At 40.3% G+C, this 16,258-nt stretch overlaps 1 protein-coding gene across 2 annotated transcripts in view; it reads right to left on the bottom strand.

Annotated features, from left to right (window-relative positions):
• Window positions 1-16,258, bottom strand: part of LOC104839693 (chromosome unknown open reading frame, human C11orf49) — an 86,028-nt gene that overhangs the window by 53,218 nt on the left and 16,552 nt on the right. For both annotated transcript variants that reach the window (XM_010580127.1, XM_010580128.1), the window contains exon 3: window positions 5,071-5,201. In XM_010580127.1, coding sequence (XP_010578429.1) covers window positions 5,071-5,201 — 131 coding nt within the window. The remainder of the gene's footprint in view (window positions 1-5,070; window positions 5,202-16,258) is intronic.

Genomic DNA, 16,258 nt, shown 5'->3' with positions numbered 1-16,258 from the left:
ATTTCTCTTCTATTGGCCCTTTGAGAACTCATGGCTAGATGCATCTGCTTGGGTGAGTGAGGTGCATGTTCCAAGTCAAGGCATGGTTATTTCACAATTGACAGACAAAGCAGTAAATTTCCCTGCATCAAGGAGGAGCAACTAGCAGCCAGATTAAGCAATCAGTTCACTCATTTGTGAGATATTGTCTACTTTTCTAAAATCCCAATTAAACACTCAGAAGTGGAATGGTGGGGGTTTTTTTGTTTGGGTTTTTGAGTTTGTATAAGCTTAGAAATTGCACTGTCTTACATCTTTAATTTTATTCTCCTTTGCTGCCCTCCAGCCAGGGTGCAAGCTTTGATGCAAGTTCTCATTTATTATGTTGACCTATATCCTCACAGAGGTGGCATATATGCAGTTTACCAGGGATACCCTCCACAGATGGACAAAAATAAGAAAAAGCCACCACTCACTCCTAAAACAGAAATTCAAATGGAATGAAACTTAAAGTAAATAAGAGGCAGAAAACGGCAGTAAACACTTTTATGGCAAAGGAATAAATAAAAATGAGAACATCCTGGGAGACATGGAAGTAGGCGAATGTAATACTTTTGACAGTTAGACAAAAGAAGCCTTCATAGTTCTTCACAGACATAAATCAATGACAATACTGAAGCACAGAGCAATCCCTGTCCAGAAACAAACCCAGGAGAGAAACTGGGACAGAGCAGAATCTTGCTGTAGAAGGCAAAGGACATTTTTTCATCCTTTTCTGCACACAGAAATTCTATTGAAATAAAGTGGACATTCGATGAATAACTCCCCATACACCTGACACAGGACACCAAATGTAGAAAGACTAGTTCAGGTCTCAAAAGCAACATACCAACATTAATCTGAGCCATACTGCTTCCAATTTCAGAACCAGCAGGTTCTTTGTCCCCTGCCCTGTTGCATAGTATAAGATAACCACTGTCGTGGTTTAACCCCAGCTGGCAACTAAGTACCACGCAGCCACTCGCTATTCCGCCCACACAGTGGGATGGGGGAAGAGAATAAAAAAAAGTGAAACTCGTGGGTTCAGATAAAGACAGTTTAATAGGACAGAAAGGAAGAAAAAAAATAGGACAACAATAATAATAATAAAATAATTAGAATATACAAAACAAGTGATGCACAATGCAATTCCTCACCACTCGCCGACCGATGCCCAGTTAGGTCCCAAGCAGCAATCCACCTCTCCCGGCCAAGTTCCCCCAGTTTATATACTGGGCATGACATCATATGGTATGGAATATCCATAGTTTGGGTCAGCTGTCCTGGCTGTGTTCCCTCCCAACTTCTTGTGCCCCTCCAGCCTTCTTGCTGGCTGGGCATGAGAAGCTGAAAAATCCTTGACTTAGTATAAACACTACTTAACACACCAATGTTTTTAGTTGTTGCTATCAATATTATTCTCATACTAAATCCAATCCATAACACTATAGCAGCTACTAGGAAGAAAATTAACTCTATCCCAGCTGAAACCAGGACAGGATAAACAGAATTTCGTACCAGGACTCTATAACTTACCTACCTCCTTGTGGTGGGTTGATCCTGGCTGGATATCAGGTACCCACCAAGCTGCTCTATCAATCCACATCCTCAACTGACAGAAGGAAAGAAAATACAACAAAACGCTCATGGGTTGAGATAAGGACAGGGGGAGATCACTCAGCAATTAACCTCACAGGCAAAACAGACTCAACTCAGGGAAATTAAATTTAATTTATTGCCAATCAAATCAGAGCACAATAATGAGAAAAAACTAAATCTTAAACATCTTCCCCCCACCCCTCCCTTCTTCCCAGGCTCAACCTCACTCCTGATTTCTCTGCCTCCTCCCCCACAGCAGCACAGGTGGATGGGGAATGGGGGTTCGGGTCAGTTTATCACACATTGTCTCTACCACTCCTTCACCCTCACTCTCTTCCCCTGCTCCAGCGTGGGGACACTCCACAGGAGAGAGTTCTCCATGAACTTCTCCAACATGGGTCCTTCCCACAGGCCGCAGTTCTTCATGAACTGCTCTAGCGTGGGTCCCTTCATGGGGTTGCAGTCCTTCAGGAATGGGCCACTCCAGCGTGGGTCCCCCATGGGGTCACAAGTCCTGCCAGGAGCCTGCTCCAGCGCAGGCTTCCCATGGGGTCACAGCCTCCTTTGGGCACCCACCTGCTCCGGCGTGGGGTCCTCCCTGGGCTGCAGGTGGGTATCTGCTCCACCGTGGACCTCCCTGGGCTGCAGGGGGACAACCTGCCTCACCATGGTCTTCCCCACAGGCTGCAGGGGAATCTCTGCTCTAGCACCTGGAGCACCTCCTCCCCTCCTTCTGCACTGACCTGGGGGCCTGCAGAGTTCTTTCTCTCACATATTCTTACTCCTCTCTTCCGAATGCTGTTGCATAGTTGTTTTTTCCCCCCATCTTAAATACATTATCCCAGAGGTGCTACCATCATTGCTGATGGGCTTGGCCTTGGCCAGCAGCAGGTCCATCTTGAAGGCAGCTGGCACTGCCTTGTCGGACACAGGGGAAGCTTCTAGCAGGGTCTCACAGAAGCCACTGCTGTAACCCACCCCCACCCCCCCCACACTACAAAACCTTGCCATGCAAACCGAATACACTGCTGCACATAATATGATGTTTAAATTGTCAAAATTGTATCATCATAAAATGACATGCTGTAGCAACAAACTATCTGTAGAGTCATGATTCCATGCAAGCTTGTATAACTGTTTTTAATTTGATATGTACATATATGTTCTTGTGTTCTAGTGTAGTGATCATAAAGAAACAACTTAAAACTAATTTCTGGCATAATCCAATTAGAAGATGTACCACCAGCCACACTTCTAAAGAAAGCTCTAAGTTGAAAGTCTTACTTGCTTTGGGCATCATTTAGTGTGAATTTTTCTATTGTTAAGAGACTAATTCTGTAGTTCAGATCAGCAATGATCTCGCTTCTGGTTGCTGCCATTTGTTGTATAACAGCATTCCTTCCCACATTCATCTAAAAGCAATGTTTTTCAAGGAAAAAAATCCAGGTCTAATCTATGCCTGAGTGTGGTAATGACCATATTTCACCCACAATGTTGCACAGGTGCAGCTTCTTAGTAAATGAGCTTAGGTCTTAAGAGACCATGAATGTTCTGAGTTCCCCTATGCACAAGTATAGCAGAAAAATCCCATAGCAAATAAAACCGAAATGAATAAAATCAAGGTTCTAGACTGTAATTACTGCTAGAGAATCAGAGAAATTGGACTGAGGGGATTAAAATATTGACAGCAAGTTCTCTAAAGTGATGCATTTCTGCTTCTAGTTAATATAAAAAGAAAATGTATGTTAGTATATAAATACACAGGTAAACATGCCATATTTGCTCAGACTTTATGAACTCTTTATAGGCCACAACCACAGCATAGTAACATCCACCTGAGCTTTTGTTCCTATGCTCCTCCTCCTCCTTTAAAGTACCGTGGTGATTATATTTTCTTCCACAACCTTTTCCATATTCACATAAAACCGCTAAAGGTAAAAGAGAAGGCAGATATTACGTAGCTAAAACTTTTTCCTTCTTCCCAAAAAATCCAGATGTCCATCATCTGGCTGAGGCCAGATGCTAGATAGATGAAGCCTGACGAAAACCTACATTTTAAGTACAGCAGTGGCTACTTTTCATCAGATAGCTTCTTCTCAATCTGTCAACAAGGTTTACCACTGACAGCTGCAGTTCTGGTGGATGACTTCTTCACTATCATCTCTAACTCCCCTACAGAAATATGTTCTAGGAGTCTACACTTTATCTTTCCTGGCTATGACCTGACCTCAAATCAGATATGGCCTCACTGCATACTGGTTAGATTAGTACCATACAATTTATCTGAAGTCTTAAAAATATTATCCCTGAACTAATTTAAGTGATTTAGAACGTAACAAAGTACCTATCACTGGGAAGAAGGTGTTACAGACAGCATAGTCAGTCACTTCAATAGCAAATTTTGTCATGTTTAAATACAATTGTCTGACTTCCAAGGAACTAAATGGCTTATGTCAAGAAATGCAAGTTGTTATTCACAGTCTTGCAAACTCTATTCATCATGAGCAGAAGTCTTGCAGAGCTTAGCGAGAAGGTGAGGTTTTACCTATATTTAAGAGATGGTTCTAGTCTTCCCTGCAACAAGGGAAGCATTCTGAATAGCCTGAAACAAGTGAGGCTCATAGTAAAAAAACCCACCAAAATTCATATTTGTACAGCAATATTCAGTGTATTTGCTTAAAATACTGAATCAAAAACTAAAACAAAATGTAATTTTAGTTGCATGTAGTTACATGAGTTTATTTTGAACTCTGGCCAATTCTGTAATACCTAATATACCGAGTGCAGTACAAGAATAGCTAGACAAGATAGTACAGTGCTGAATAGTTATTTTGGCATTGGAACTTTTTCCTTGTGGGTAGGTTGGGGAAGAGGTCACACAGTTGTCAGTGGTCCCCCTTCCACAGCCATCAGGATCCTGCAAAATCATCTAGGAGATGTGCCAGGACTAGCTCAGGCAGCAGCATTCGCCACCCTACAGCCCAACAACACTATATACTCTACCTCCTGCTGGGCTCCTAGTCAAAGCACTCAGTACCCCAACTGCCTAATAATCTCAGCACCTACCTCCCTCATGCTCCATATCCTATATTCTAACCATCTCGGGGTCCACTACCCTGCTCCCAGCTCCCATCCATCACACCCCAGCACTTTTTTTTTCCCCCCTATCCATTCCCATGCACAGGCCTACAAATGTCCTCCCTCTGATCTATTGTTGCTTGACATGCTGTTCTGTAATGGAAGCAGCACTGGCAACAAGGTGCTCCTATGCTACACTTCATGCTGCAAGTATTTTTTAACTATTCCACAGGCAGCTGTGACGGTGTCTCCCTATTAACAATGTTAGAACATTACAACATAGTGCAAAGTGTCGGTATTTGTACTGCATTAATAGCCTAGCTAATGATTTTAATGTCAAGGTAGCAGAGCACCAGCAGATGCTGGAATACTTGCCTCCATTTTTCCCAACTGTTCGGAAACACCTCCAGAAGGTCCGAAGAAAAGATGCCCTATTGTGAGGGGTAGCTTGAACAAAGCTGAACTCACGGAACAAGACGTGTGTTCCTTGACGCACGCTGTTAAAACTGTGGAGATAAAGCCAAAACAAGAGAACGTTAGAAAGCTGAACCAGTGTGAGTGTTCTGGGGCCAGCTGGAACAATAGCAAGAAAACCACTGCCAGTTACATTTTGTGAAACCAAATCTCCAAAGTTTATACCCATCTGTTCTCTAGAGAGAAGGCTATTTGCAAAAACCACACATTGGAACTTAATTATAGGAATTAGAGGTTTGTGAAAGTAAAATTCATTCTAAAGAATCCCAGCAAGGGGTGTCCAAGAGCCACTTATTTGAAACCAATCCATTGGAAAATGGCTGGCCAAGAGTAATTGTTGTTTATCTGACCAGAAGATGCCCTTTCCTTTAGTACCATTTGAATTTCACTGCTATTCTTATCACAGTTTTCCACGAAGCCACACACACACAAAAAAAACCCCACCCCCAAAAAACACCAAAAAAACCTCTTTAACAGAAGCCTCAAGATTTCATTTCTAGCTTACTGAAACTTGACTGTATTGGATGTATAAAATCTACTTCAGCTGTCATGAAAAGCAGATTGATGCTTCACTAAACATCACTTTGCACTAGTGCATTTTGAAAAGAGTAGCTGCTCATTATGATCAATAGTCAATTTGATATTCACATTCTTGTATATTAGCACAAATTTCTCATTTTTGAGTTTTAAGCACTTTAGGCTAACTTACTATAGTAAACATTTGTCTTAAAAAGGTTTCTCTGAAGCACAAGAAGCTCTCCTTTTCGCATGGTAAAGCTCAACATGCAAGAACAATAGAAATGCAAAATACAAACATTCTATACCAAAAAGTATAATGACAGGGTTGCCTCAAAGATAGATTTTATGCATTTCACTCTGCATCGTGCAAGTGGGACAAAGCTTTCAAACACTCCAGAGAGATCATTAAAAACATTCACTTGGGACAGCAGCTTAACTCTCCCACATAGGAGAGACTTAATGAAAAGATACAAGTTTACTTTCATCACAGCAGAACCTCTCCATAGGTAGCATCTCCACAACAGACAAAATCCAGTGGTCAGTGTGAACCCTCTCAGTCTGCAATTTTAAAACATCTCTTTAAACATAAATAGTTTAAATCACTTTATCCTTCATAGTATAGAAAAGGGTCTCACATTTGAAAGAGAATTATACCAGACAGAGTTGAGCAAAATTAAAAAGTCATGTAACATGGGGGGTGCGTGGAGAGAAGCCAATTCAATTTTTCAGAAAAGAATCACAATTTCTTTTTTTTAGTGTCCTGGTTCTCAAGGACATGTGAGTAAATTGAATTTTTTGTCAGCTGTTGAAAGCTATGTGCAGAGCACTGTTTCTAGCCCTCCTACCCAGAAGGAAATGCAACTCAAATAAAATACGTACAATCACCTTATGATTAAGAAACACTCATGACTCTTGAATCCTGGACTTAGGAATACTCTTTCTGTAAATATCATGGACAAATATATTATTTCGTATTTATGAACCCTTGTTCATGCACTAGTGCTATACAAACCAGAGGAAAGCACAGCCATTGTCCCAAGAGATTAAAGTAAATAAATAAATCATGTGCCTGATCAAAATATGCCAGAATTACAGGAAAGGGCTCCCATGACTATCATTGTAAGTAAAGAGTATTCATTACAAAGTGCTGTAGCTCACTGCCTTAGAGTGAACCAGTTCAGAGTAAGGAAAAGTAACTTGCATAAAGTCCCACAAGATGCCTGTGACAAAGCTGGAAATGGGATTTCAGATCTTCTCATCCTAAACCACAGCCTGTAAAACTTTTTTCGTTTCTGATTTGCATTGTTTTGCTAATTATTTGACAGGCTGATGGAGAAAAGCAGGATATGAATGAAAAAGAAGAAACCTGGTGTAATATGAGAAGGCAGCTTTCAGAACAAAGACACAAGTAAGGGAGACATTTAGGAAGGGAAAGAAGATGAAGGCACAATGATACAATTAAATGCACCGAATTATGTTGCTCGGAACAACTACAGCACATGCAACATCTGCAAGCAGATCCTGGCACAACTATCATAGAAAGGTCCAGATATGAAGCTAACATACTATTAATTCACAGCAGACAGCCCTACCATATTACTCCTTAGTTCTAATAAGTGAAAACTTGAGTCACTTGCATTTTCAGTATGGGATGGCTCTCTAAACCTAGCAGGCAGAAGGGTATGATATCATTTGTTGTTGCTTACTCAGTTAAAAGAGTGGGTGGATATGTTGGAACATCAGCAAACCTGGATGTGCTGACAGCCAAGTGCCGCCAGCTAGTTGAGTAAAAGAGGTACGATGTTTCTTTCATTCCTCATTTCTTGCAATCACATTTTAACTATACAATGGAAGGATTTTTCCCCAAAAGCTCAAGTCTGCAAGCCTGGGAGTTTTATCCCAGTTAATATGCTGCATTTCAGAGACCCTACTTTATAAATTCCTTTTTGTAAGTTGTAAAAGTTCAGCTCAAAGGAGCCAGCCCATGATGGAGCTATCCAGCAAGCAGCCCCATGACAAATCAACAGATCTATTCTCAGGCAGGGTTAAGGTCACTACAAGAGACAGGAACACTATACATTTTGAACAAACTATGTATTTTGAAATTCCTTTATCATGGGTAGATGGGCAGTACGAAAATAACTTGGCCACCTTTTCCTTAACAATTGCTCAGAGGTGAAGTTACTGTTAAAGTGGCAAGTAGTAACAGCTTGCAGGTAAACCCTTCTGGAAGAAAAAGAAGTGGTGACAACCCAAAGCTGTTGCAGGTATTCCAACAGCACGCAGGGGGTATGACCAACGCCTCACCTATGATTTTTATGTACATGCGAACAGATGTCTTTTCCAGTTTCTTTTGAACACAAAAATGGAACAGGCTGCAGACTCAGAGGAATGGCTTAAGTAAGCAAGATATCAACAGCAAAGCAACAAACTTAGCTCAAACATTCTCAGCAAGTTCACCAGCTGCTGAGATTCTTCCCTCAGCATTGCTCAGTCTTCCCTTTATCTGCCTTCCTCTCACTGAGCAACTCATACCCTTAGCAAAGTTAGGTGGCCAGAGCTTATCAGCACATTTGCAGGAGAAAGACTTGTGAACAAACTATCTCAGCAAGGTATTACTTTGTCCTCAATCATTTAGAAATGGGGTTGTGAACCCAGAAGCAGGGAAAATGATTCTTCACCCTTCTGGTTAACTTCTTTCCCTCTTTAGGCATTTAGTGCAGCCATCTGCAAGAGATTCCTTCAAGAAGAAAGCTTTCAACAACTCTGCAAGTGTCCAAGCCTCCTATTGCAAACCTAATGGTTGCCCAGGCCCTCTACATTACCAGTAAGTAGAGCAGGCAAATTAGAACATTAACAGAAGTTACTAATGACATGATTTTATTTGTCTTGCTGAAACTGAGACTAGAAATTGAAGTGAATGTTCATTAGTTAACACCAGTTCACTGCAAATGCTCATATTTCATGCAAGAATTGTTACACAACTGGATACTCTGTTAACAAAACAGCTTCTCCCATTCACTTGTGAGAATATTCTGAAGAAAGATGAGAAAAATAAAGCAAGGTTCTTGCTCGATGGGAATATCTAAAGAAACTTTTGCAGTAGGGACTTCAAGATGCTTACTTTTTCACTCTTTTTCTTTACATGCCCCAGAGCAGCTAAACCACAGAACAGAGTCTCTTCCAACACCACTGCTGAGAAAGCTGCATCTTGCAGCACCCCCAGTCTATGCTTGTGGGATGGCACGTGCACCTGAGAGGAAGAAAAAAAAGTTCTGGGAGGAGACTGCGATAAAACAGCCCCAACTCTCAGAAATGGCTATGCTGGGAACTCTAGCACTCAGGTGCTGCTTCTCTGAACAGAGCTGCTTTCAGTAAGGCTTTGTCTTTTGTGTAATTACATTTCGGCAACTTGCCAGAGTTCAGAAACTTTCAAGCACTCTTTTCAAACCTTTGGACTTCTAAATAGATTGTAAAAGTCCCAGGATGCTATGGTAACATCCCAATTGAAACCCACTACACTAGTTAGCCTCTCCCTCAGGCAAAGCCAAATATGCACAATGCAGAGAGCGCCCCAAGTCCCCAAGAAGGACAGAAGAGCTTGCCAGGACCCTGCTGTCCCCCCAGCAGGTGCCACCTTTGGTTATCATGTAAAGAGCTGAATGAGTTCACAGGATCCCTCCTCTAGTAAATGGAAAGCAAGGAACAAGGACCATTATTCCTTAACTTATAGCATTACTGCTTGCATTTTCCACCGAGAGCATGATGAAGGAAGAAAATCACATTGAAGGCTTATGCTGCTTCTGCAGCGTGAACAATTTCCCACACATGCACTACTTTTCTTCACAGTTACACAGGTGTCTAAGTCATTAAAACAGAATTGAGTGTCTTCAACAAAAATAAGGTAGTCTCAAACGCAAGTTGCCATTGGAGGCTATGTCTAGACTGACTGAAACTTCTGTAGAGAGAAACAGTGCAGAGGACCTGATGTCAACATGGGTATCTCAGGGTTCATTTTTTCTTGAAACACGCTCTGGACTAGCTCTAGTCTGGTCCCATGGGCTGAATGCTCATTTGCAGTTGGAACACATCTTCCAGTTTAGTTCCATCTGAAAGGAACCCAGGTCATGAGCTCCAAGACTGCTTCATGGTGTGAACCAAAGCACAGTAAGTAGGGATAATCAGGAGTATTAGGATTAGAGACTATGGTACAATGGATAACAAAGAACTAGCTCTAGCAACAGAAAATACTGACATTCAAAAGGCTTTAAAACCCAGGCAATTTCTGTTGTTAAATAACTCATCCACACAAAAAGCGTCCCCAAGTGACCAATCACACTTACCCCAAGGCTACGCTCTGAAATCGGGAAGTGAGGTTTACCTTCCCTGGAACGATCCCAGAGAGCAAACACTTAAAACTGTAGGCACCATTGGGAAAAAAATCCCAGTTTCACTGCTGTGATGAATAGATTACTGCTCCACAAGCATACTTTAATTTAAGATCATTCTATTCGTCACCTATTGGTTTAAGTGAACTACACTACTTGCAATATTCAGACCGATCATGGGATTGTTTCTTTAGCTATCCCTCTTGGAAGGTAGCATAGGAGCATTAGCATTTCTCAATTCAAAGCTGTTCTATCAAGTGCTGTTTAAAATTCCACCGATATTAAAATTTGGGACAATGAAGTCAGCCTCAGGAAATCACCATCTTCCTCTAATGAAATTAGCAGTGCTTTTTAGGCACTTCCTCTGAAATGTGTTAGCAGTGTTAAGACGAAACAGATGCTGAAAGTTATTCCTGATGACTGGCTTTAAGAAAAAATCCTTTTTTAACAGCCAGGCAGATAGGAAATCATTAACACTCTCAACATTTGGTGAGACTGGGTGATGTAACACTGCAAACACAGAGACTGGATTTTTTGCGATCCTTTCTGTCTCACCCACTCAAGTTTATTTCAGCTGAAGGGTGTGGAAAGAGGGAAAGGAGTGACACAAATTTTAATGATTTGTTTTCAGGCTTCTTGGTATAGGCTCAGGAATATCTGTATTCATGGCAGAATTAATACAGGTGGTACAGAGATTATCCCAAGTACTCTTTGAAAGGAAATGAACCACACCACCTGTGACACAGCTCAGAGCAGGCAGCGAACAAGCTTTCTTATGTTGCTTTGTAGCAAATCAAACCCTCTGAGACCAGTCTACAGATTCTGGAGAAGGAAAGGATTAAAGGAGTTGCTGTGCTTGCTCTTTATTACCCAGAATCCCTTTATCTTTTTTAGAGTCCCCCTCCCTTAATTTTTCCTATACTAGGTCAGTAATTTAACACCTTGAAGCTTTCAAATCAAAAGCTAAAATGACCTTACTGTGTTGAATTATTAGCCCAGGATTTAAAAAAAAAAAAAAAAAAAAAAAAAGCAAATGGGAAGGGGGGAGATCTCTAAAAACAGAGGCCTTTTGATCAGAGCAGCATCCTGCAGTTTGCTGTAACTCAAGCTGGCCATTCTTATGTAGTAGGAATTAAAGACTCCCCCTGCCAGGCAGGGCCCTATTAAAACACAATAGCCATTTGAAAAGGGTAAGCAAGCTGATATGGATATAATAGGCCACATATTGGGGCCCCTTTCTACTCTGAAATAAAGCTTCTTCTTAAGAGTTATGAGCTGGGAAACCTAGTATTCAGGAAGATGGGAAAGGGCATACAATGGAAGATGGTAAATAGCCCTGCAGAAGCCCTCCAAGGTGCTTAAGGGAAAAGTAAAGAAGCCTTCAGAGATAAGCATCAATCACGCAGCACTAGCTCTTTCAGTCTCATCAGGTGCTATTTCAGACCACATGGTGTTTCAGTGAGTCTGAAAAGGTCTTGCTGGTATAAACAGAGATTTAGTTTTTACAGTAGAAAACAGCGAGTTGTGCACCACAGAGACAGCTGCATGAATACCATTATAACTAGTTTTATGGAGATATTGCAAGTTGCTACCCAGCTTCCCTCAAAAACCCTTGCCCTTTCCCCCCACAAAACCTAAAACAAATAAATAAATAACAAAAAGTACCAGAATTATAACTACACAAAGAAAACGGCTAACTCTCCAGCTAACGTATTTAGTATTTGTTCAAACTGGTCCAACTAGACATTTTGGGGCAAGAAGAAAATTCCTTATTGAACTGCTTTATAACCTTCTATATGCTGAGGGTATGGGAGAAGTCCTCAATAAGCTTTACTGTCATAAAGCCGTGATCTCCATTCTTTGGCTTCCTTTATTAACCAGCAGATGTATTTCTGCCCTCCCTATCACGCTGTGAAATTCATTCACCAGCTACAAGATGCTATAGAAACCATGCAATGAACCTGTGGCAAGGGCGAGAAGATGGCACAAAGAAGAGAAACACTATTAAAAATACAAGCAACACAAGGTAGTCTTCAGATTTCCTCTAGTCTGACAACAGTTCTGGAAGTAGCTATGGAATTGACATCGGCTGGAGATGGATTTTGATACCAAAATGTCAATGTCCACTGAAAGAAGAGTATGAATTTGAAAATTATTGAATAACTGCACCCATCTTGTACTGCTGAGATCAAAGCATAATGCCAAGTGAAGGCAAACTGGCTTCTCAGAAAGTTGAGGCCAAAGTATAAGCATGAGTAAGGGCCTGCTTGCTCCATTCTGCACGTAGTCTCGTGTATCTCTTATTGTAAGACAGTTCCATGTTTTATAAATTAGACTTTTAATTATTTTAAAAGGTAGCAGCACAGTCACATTATGACTGTGATGATGCAGGAACTACTGAAATATAACTTAATTACTGTTCCAAAGAGATTCAATACTGGTGCCATGCATGCAGCCCCCATATTTGCTCTTTTCAGTCTTGGTTAGACTGGAGAATTTCAGAAAAAGAAAAAAATTTACAACTAATACTTTCTCACCTATTCAGTTGCCTTGGCAAGAACTATAGCACCTCAAAGACTGAGCAGCGTCCAATATTTCCATCATGGCAACAAATGAACCTTGCCAAAATTTCTTAATATAGATGAAGCTTCATCATTTGACATTAATGCTAACTCTGCATTTCGAGATTGCTTAGCTAAAGCACTTTGTGCTCACCACAGCTGCTTGGCTACAGTGTTGACCAGCTACAGTTTGTTCAATTCATTTGAAGATACACAATAGGATTAGTTTTGCAGGACATGAGGTTACTGCAAGTCTCTAAAGCTGATGTGTTCTGGAATCTGTGTAGTTTCAACACTACACAGCACAGAAAGTCTCCGGTTCTCTGAAGACATCCAGATTTCCAGAAACTAGACTTTTTCTTCCTTTTTTTTTTTTTTTTTTTTAAGAAAAGGAAGATAAACCATATTTTTAAAATAGATTTTTCAGGCACGCTACAAGACTTTCAGCAGTTTGCTATTCACGGGCATTCAGAGACAGTTAAGGGATTTTATCCTGTAAAGGATAAGGAATCCTATTATGGGATCTTATCACTTCCCATTGTTACAGGCATTTGTTGAGTTTTACAGCTTGGCATATCCAATTTAGGAGAAATTTTACATTTGTTGACCGTGTCTACATTGGAACACAAATATTCTTAGCAAGACAATCAGAAATGCTCCTCAAGATTTTCTGTGATACCACAACATTTTACAGCTTAAGAATGAATACAAAAGTCCTTCCAACACCACAAAACCAAAAAAACCCACCCAACCTCAAATTCTGATCCATCTTTTCTTAAAGATCTTTCAGGGAAAAAATAAAGTGTTCCTCAAACTTACACTACTTTACTCCAATTTAATACAAAGTCTTATAAGCTTAGCTAGATGGAAGCCAAGAACTCCTCTGAAACTGATCTCCTATATACATATAGTAGCCTAGACTCACACCAAAACGCTTAATTAAAACCAGAACTAAACCATATGAGTTAGTAATACAGAGAAAAGTATAGTTATTGATGAAGCTATCATGTATTCAACAGCGGTTCTCTTACAGCTTGAGACATCAAAAATTTTATTGGAGGAAACAGTATGTTCCAAAAAAAAAAAAAAAAATTCCTGACAGAAAAATGATAAAACTATGCCTTTTAATTCTTAAAAGTAAAAGCCCCCACATATAATAAGGGAAAACACACAAATGTGTACCAAACTTCCTACATTATTATGTTTTTCCAAAGCTGCTATTCCCTAGTGCATTTCTACTGAATTCCAGGTGCCAATTTCACATTACTAAACCAGTTTTCTTCAAAACATTTACAGAAGCTGCAGGAAATCCAATCCTTACAGCATGTGACCAAGCATGAAAAGAGATTACTGCTTTATATACACGTTGCAGATTGTATGCAAAAGACTGTAAATAGTCCCACTACATCTGTTGTGAATATGTCACTATTTATCTTTCTTGTTTTTTCCTATATATTCCAACAGAGTGAATTCCAACAGCAAGCACAGCTGAGCAGTTTTCCAGAATTATGGAGAAAGGTGCTTGTCAAACTGTGATCTCAGCACTGAATATCTATTTTGCATCACGGTGAGCTCTACTACAGACCTCTCCTCAGTGGAAGATGGACAATATAAGATTGCCACAGTTCACCAATTCTGACTTAAGGGCCCTTTCACTTCTGCAAGAATACAAACTAAAACAGAGCAGAGATTTGTGATCAGAAATGCAAGCACAGGAATAAGGCAGGAACTACCTAATACCACAGATATTAAAAACAAGTAGACTGATGGAGAAAATAAAATTAAACAAAACACCCTGTAGCATCCCAAAAAGGACCTGATGAGCACTATGAAATACCCAACTGATGAAATGACTTATGGCAAAATAACCACAAAGAGCACGTGTATAGGAGGCTCCGTAAAGATTTTCTTAGGAACAGCAATGACTTGCCTATCATTTTGTTGTACTGCCAAATGCAGACAGTGGGATGGACTGAGGAGTAGGGAAATGGTATCATAAATGCACATAACCAAGAAAAATTACTTCTCTATTGCCTTCTGATCAAGATCAGAGAGATCAATTTTCAGCAAACCTTAGGATTTTGTCCTTTTCGCTCTCTCCCTAAATTATCCAGACTTGTTTCAAGAATAAATTTACACATTTGAAGTGTGTCACAAAAGTCCAATTTTAACTCCCAGCAGGGATCATGTATACATCTCCAAATTTGTACAAGTAACATTAACAACTATGATGAAAAGCAATAAAAAAATTGGAAGCATAAACAGAATTATGCTAGAGTTATGAGCTAAGACTAGACAGAGGGTAGTACATTCAACTCCAGCCCAGAGAGAAAACACAAACACAGTTGTCAGACACATATAGTCCTAAAGCTTGTACCATTTGCCAGGTTTCTGGACTTTGGCTTTTGGAACATTTCTAACATCTGTTTTTCAGTTTTATTAGCTATCAATACTGCCTATATGCAATTAGCTTTAACCATCATTAGGAAGCTCAATGCGTTGCATTTCAACATTCAAGGTTGTAAGAAATACAAACATACTCGACTACATAAGGTCTCCATAAGGTAGCCAGTCCACTTCTGCTGCAACTATTCTGACAAAGACCACAAATAAATATGTAATTTCCATGATGTAAAGGAGTAGGAAAGTGGGCAAAGACTGCACTGCTACACCAGTGAATACATACTAGAAGCATCATAATTTGACCACACTGCATATAAAAGCTGTGATTGCCTCTCTTCAAATAGCAAGAGCAGAGTGCAGCTCAAATCAGCGCATAAGTGAAGGGTTATCTACAGATAACTAACTACCCTGTGCTCACGAGATGCTGATATCAAGTGCTAACATTCATATGCTATGGCAAGTTCCCTAGATTTTTCTGTCACCAAAACAGTATTATAAATTTCCTGAGCAGAGTGTATTATCGCATGCACCATCAATGGTAAACATTGTCTTTCATGTTCAATTCTATGTTACTCCTTTGGCTATAAGCCTTCCGAGATTGTCCTGCTTACCAAACAGGTTTTTTTCCCCCCCCCCCCCCCCCCATATTTCTTTGCCAGGGTTTGGACTCATCTGAGTAACCACTCACCTGTAAGATTCTTGAGTATGTGGGAATAAAACACTACATTTTCTAGTATATTGGCAGCCCACAAACTACAGTAGGAATCAGTGTGTTATTCCCATTAATATATGCATTTTTTCCAGCTGTTTACTCAACAGCAGTCATCCCAATCAGCATATTTGTCAGGCTAGGACTTGTTGCAATGTTTGTTACAAAGAAACAACTCTGGGAAAACCAGGAATTCATAGATCCTGCCTGTCACATGAAGATACCAATGCTGTTTCTGCTGTCAAGCAATTCTGTAATAAAAACACCACCCTTCAGGTGGCAGATCTAGAGGTTCTGGACAAAATATATATAACTTTAATCACAAATAAATCAAGTTATCCACAACACCCAAATCTTCCATAGGTCTCATACAAAACGCATACCGCATGCACAGTAGACTAGGGGTATTGAAATCCAATTTCTAATATGGGTTGGAGAAACTTAGATTACAAGGAAGAGACTGCCATTCTGACAACTCTTCTCTGTAGAGGTAAGACTGGAAGGCAACA

Source organism: Haliaeetus leucocephalus, unplaced genomic scaffold, assembly GCF_000737465.1.
Source record: "Haliaeetus leucocephalus isolate CR32 unplaced genomic scaffold, Haliaeetus_leucocephalus-4.0 Scaffold696, whole genome shotgun sequence".
NCBI classification, from domain to species: Eukaryota; Metazoa; Chordata; class Aves; order Accipitriformes; family Accipitridae; genus Haliaeetus; species Haliaeetus leucocephalus.
The sequence above is the reverse complement of the archived record's forward strand: the minus strand, read 5'-3'. Positions and strand labels throughout refer to the sequence as shown.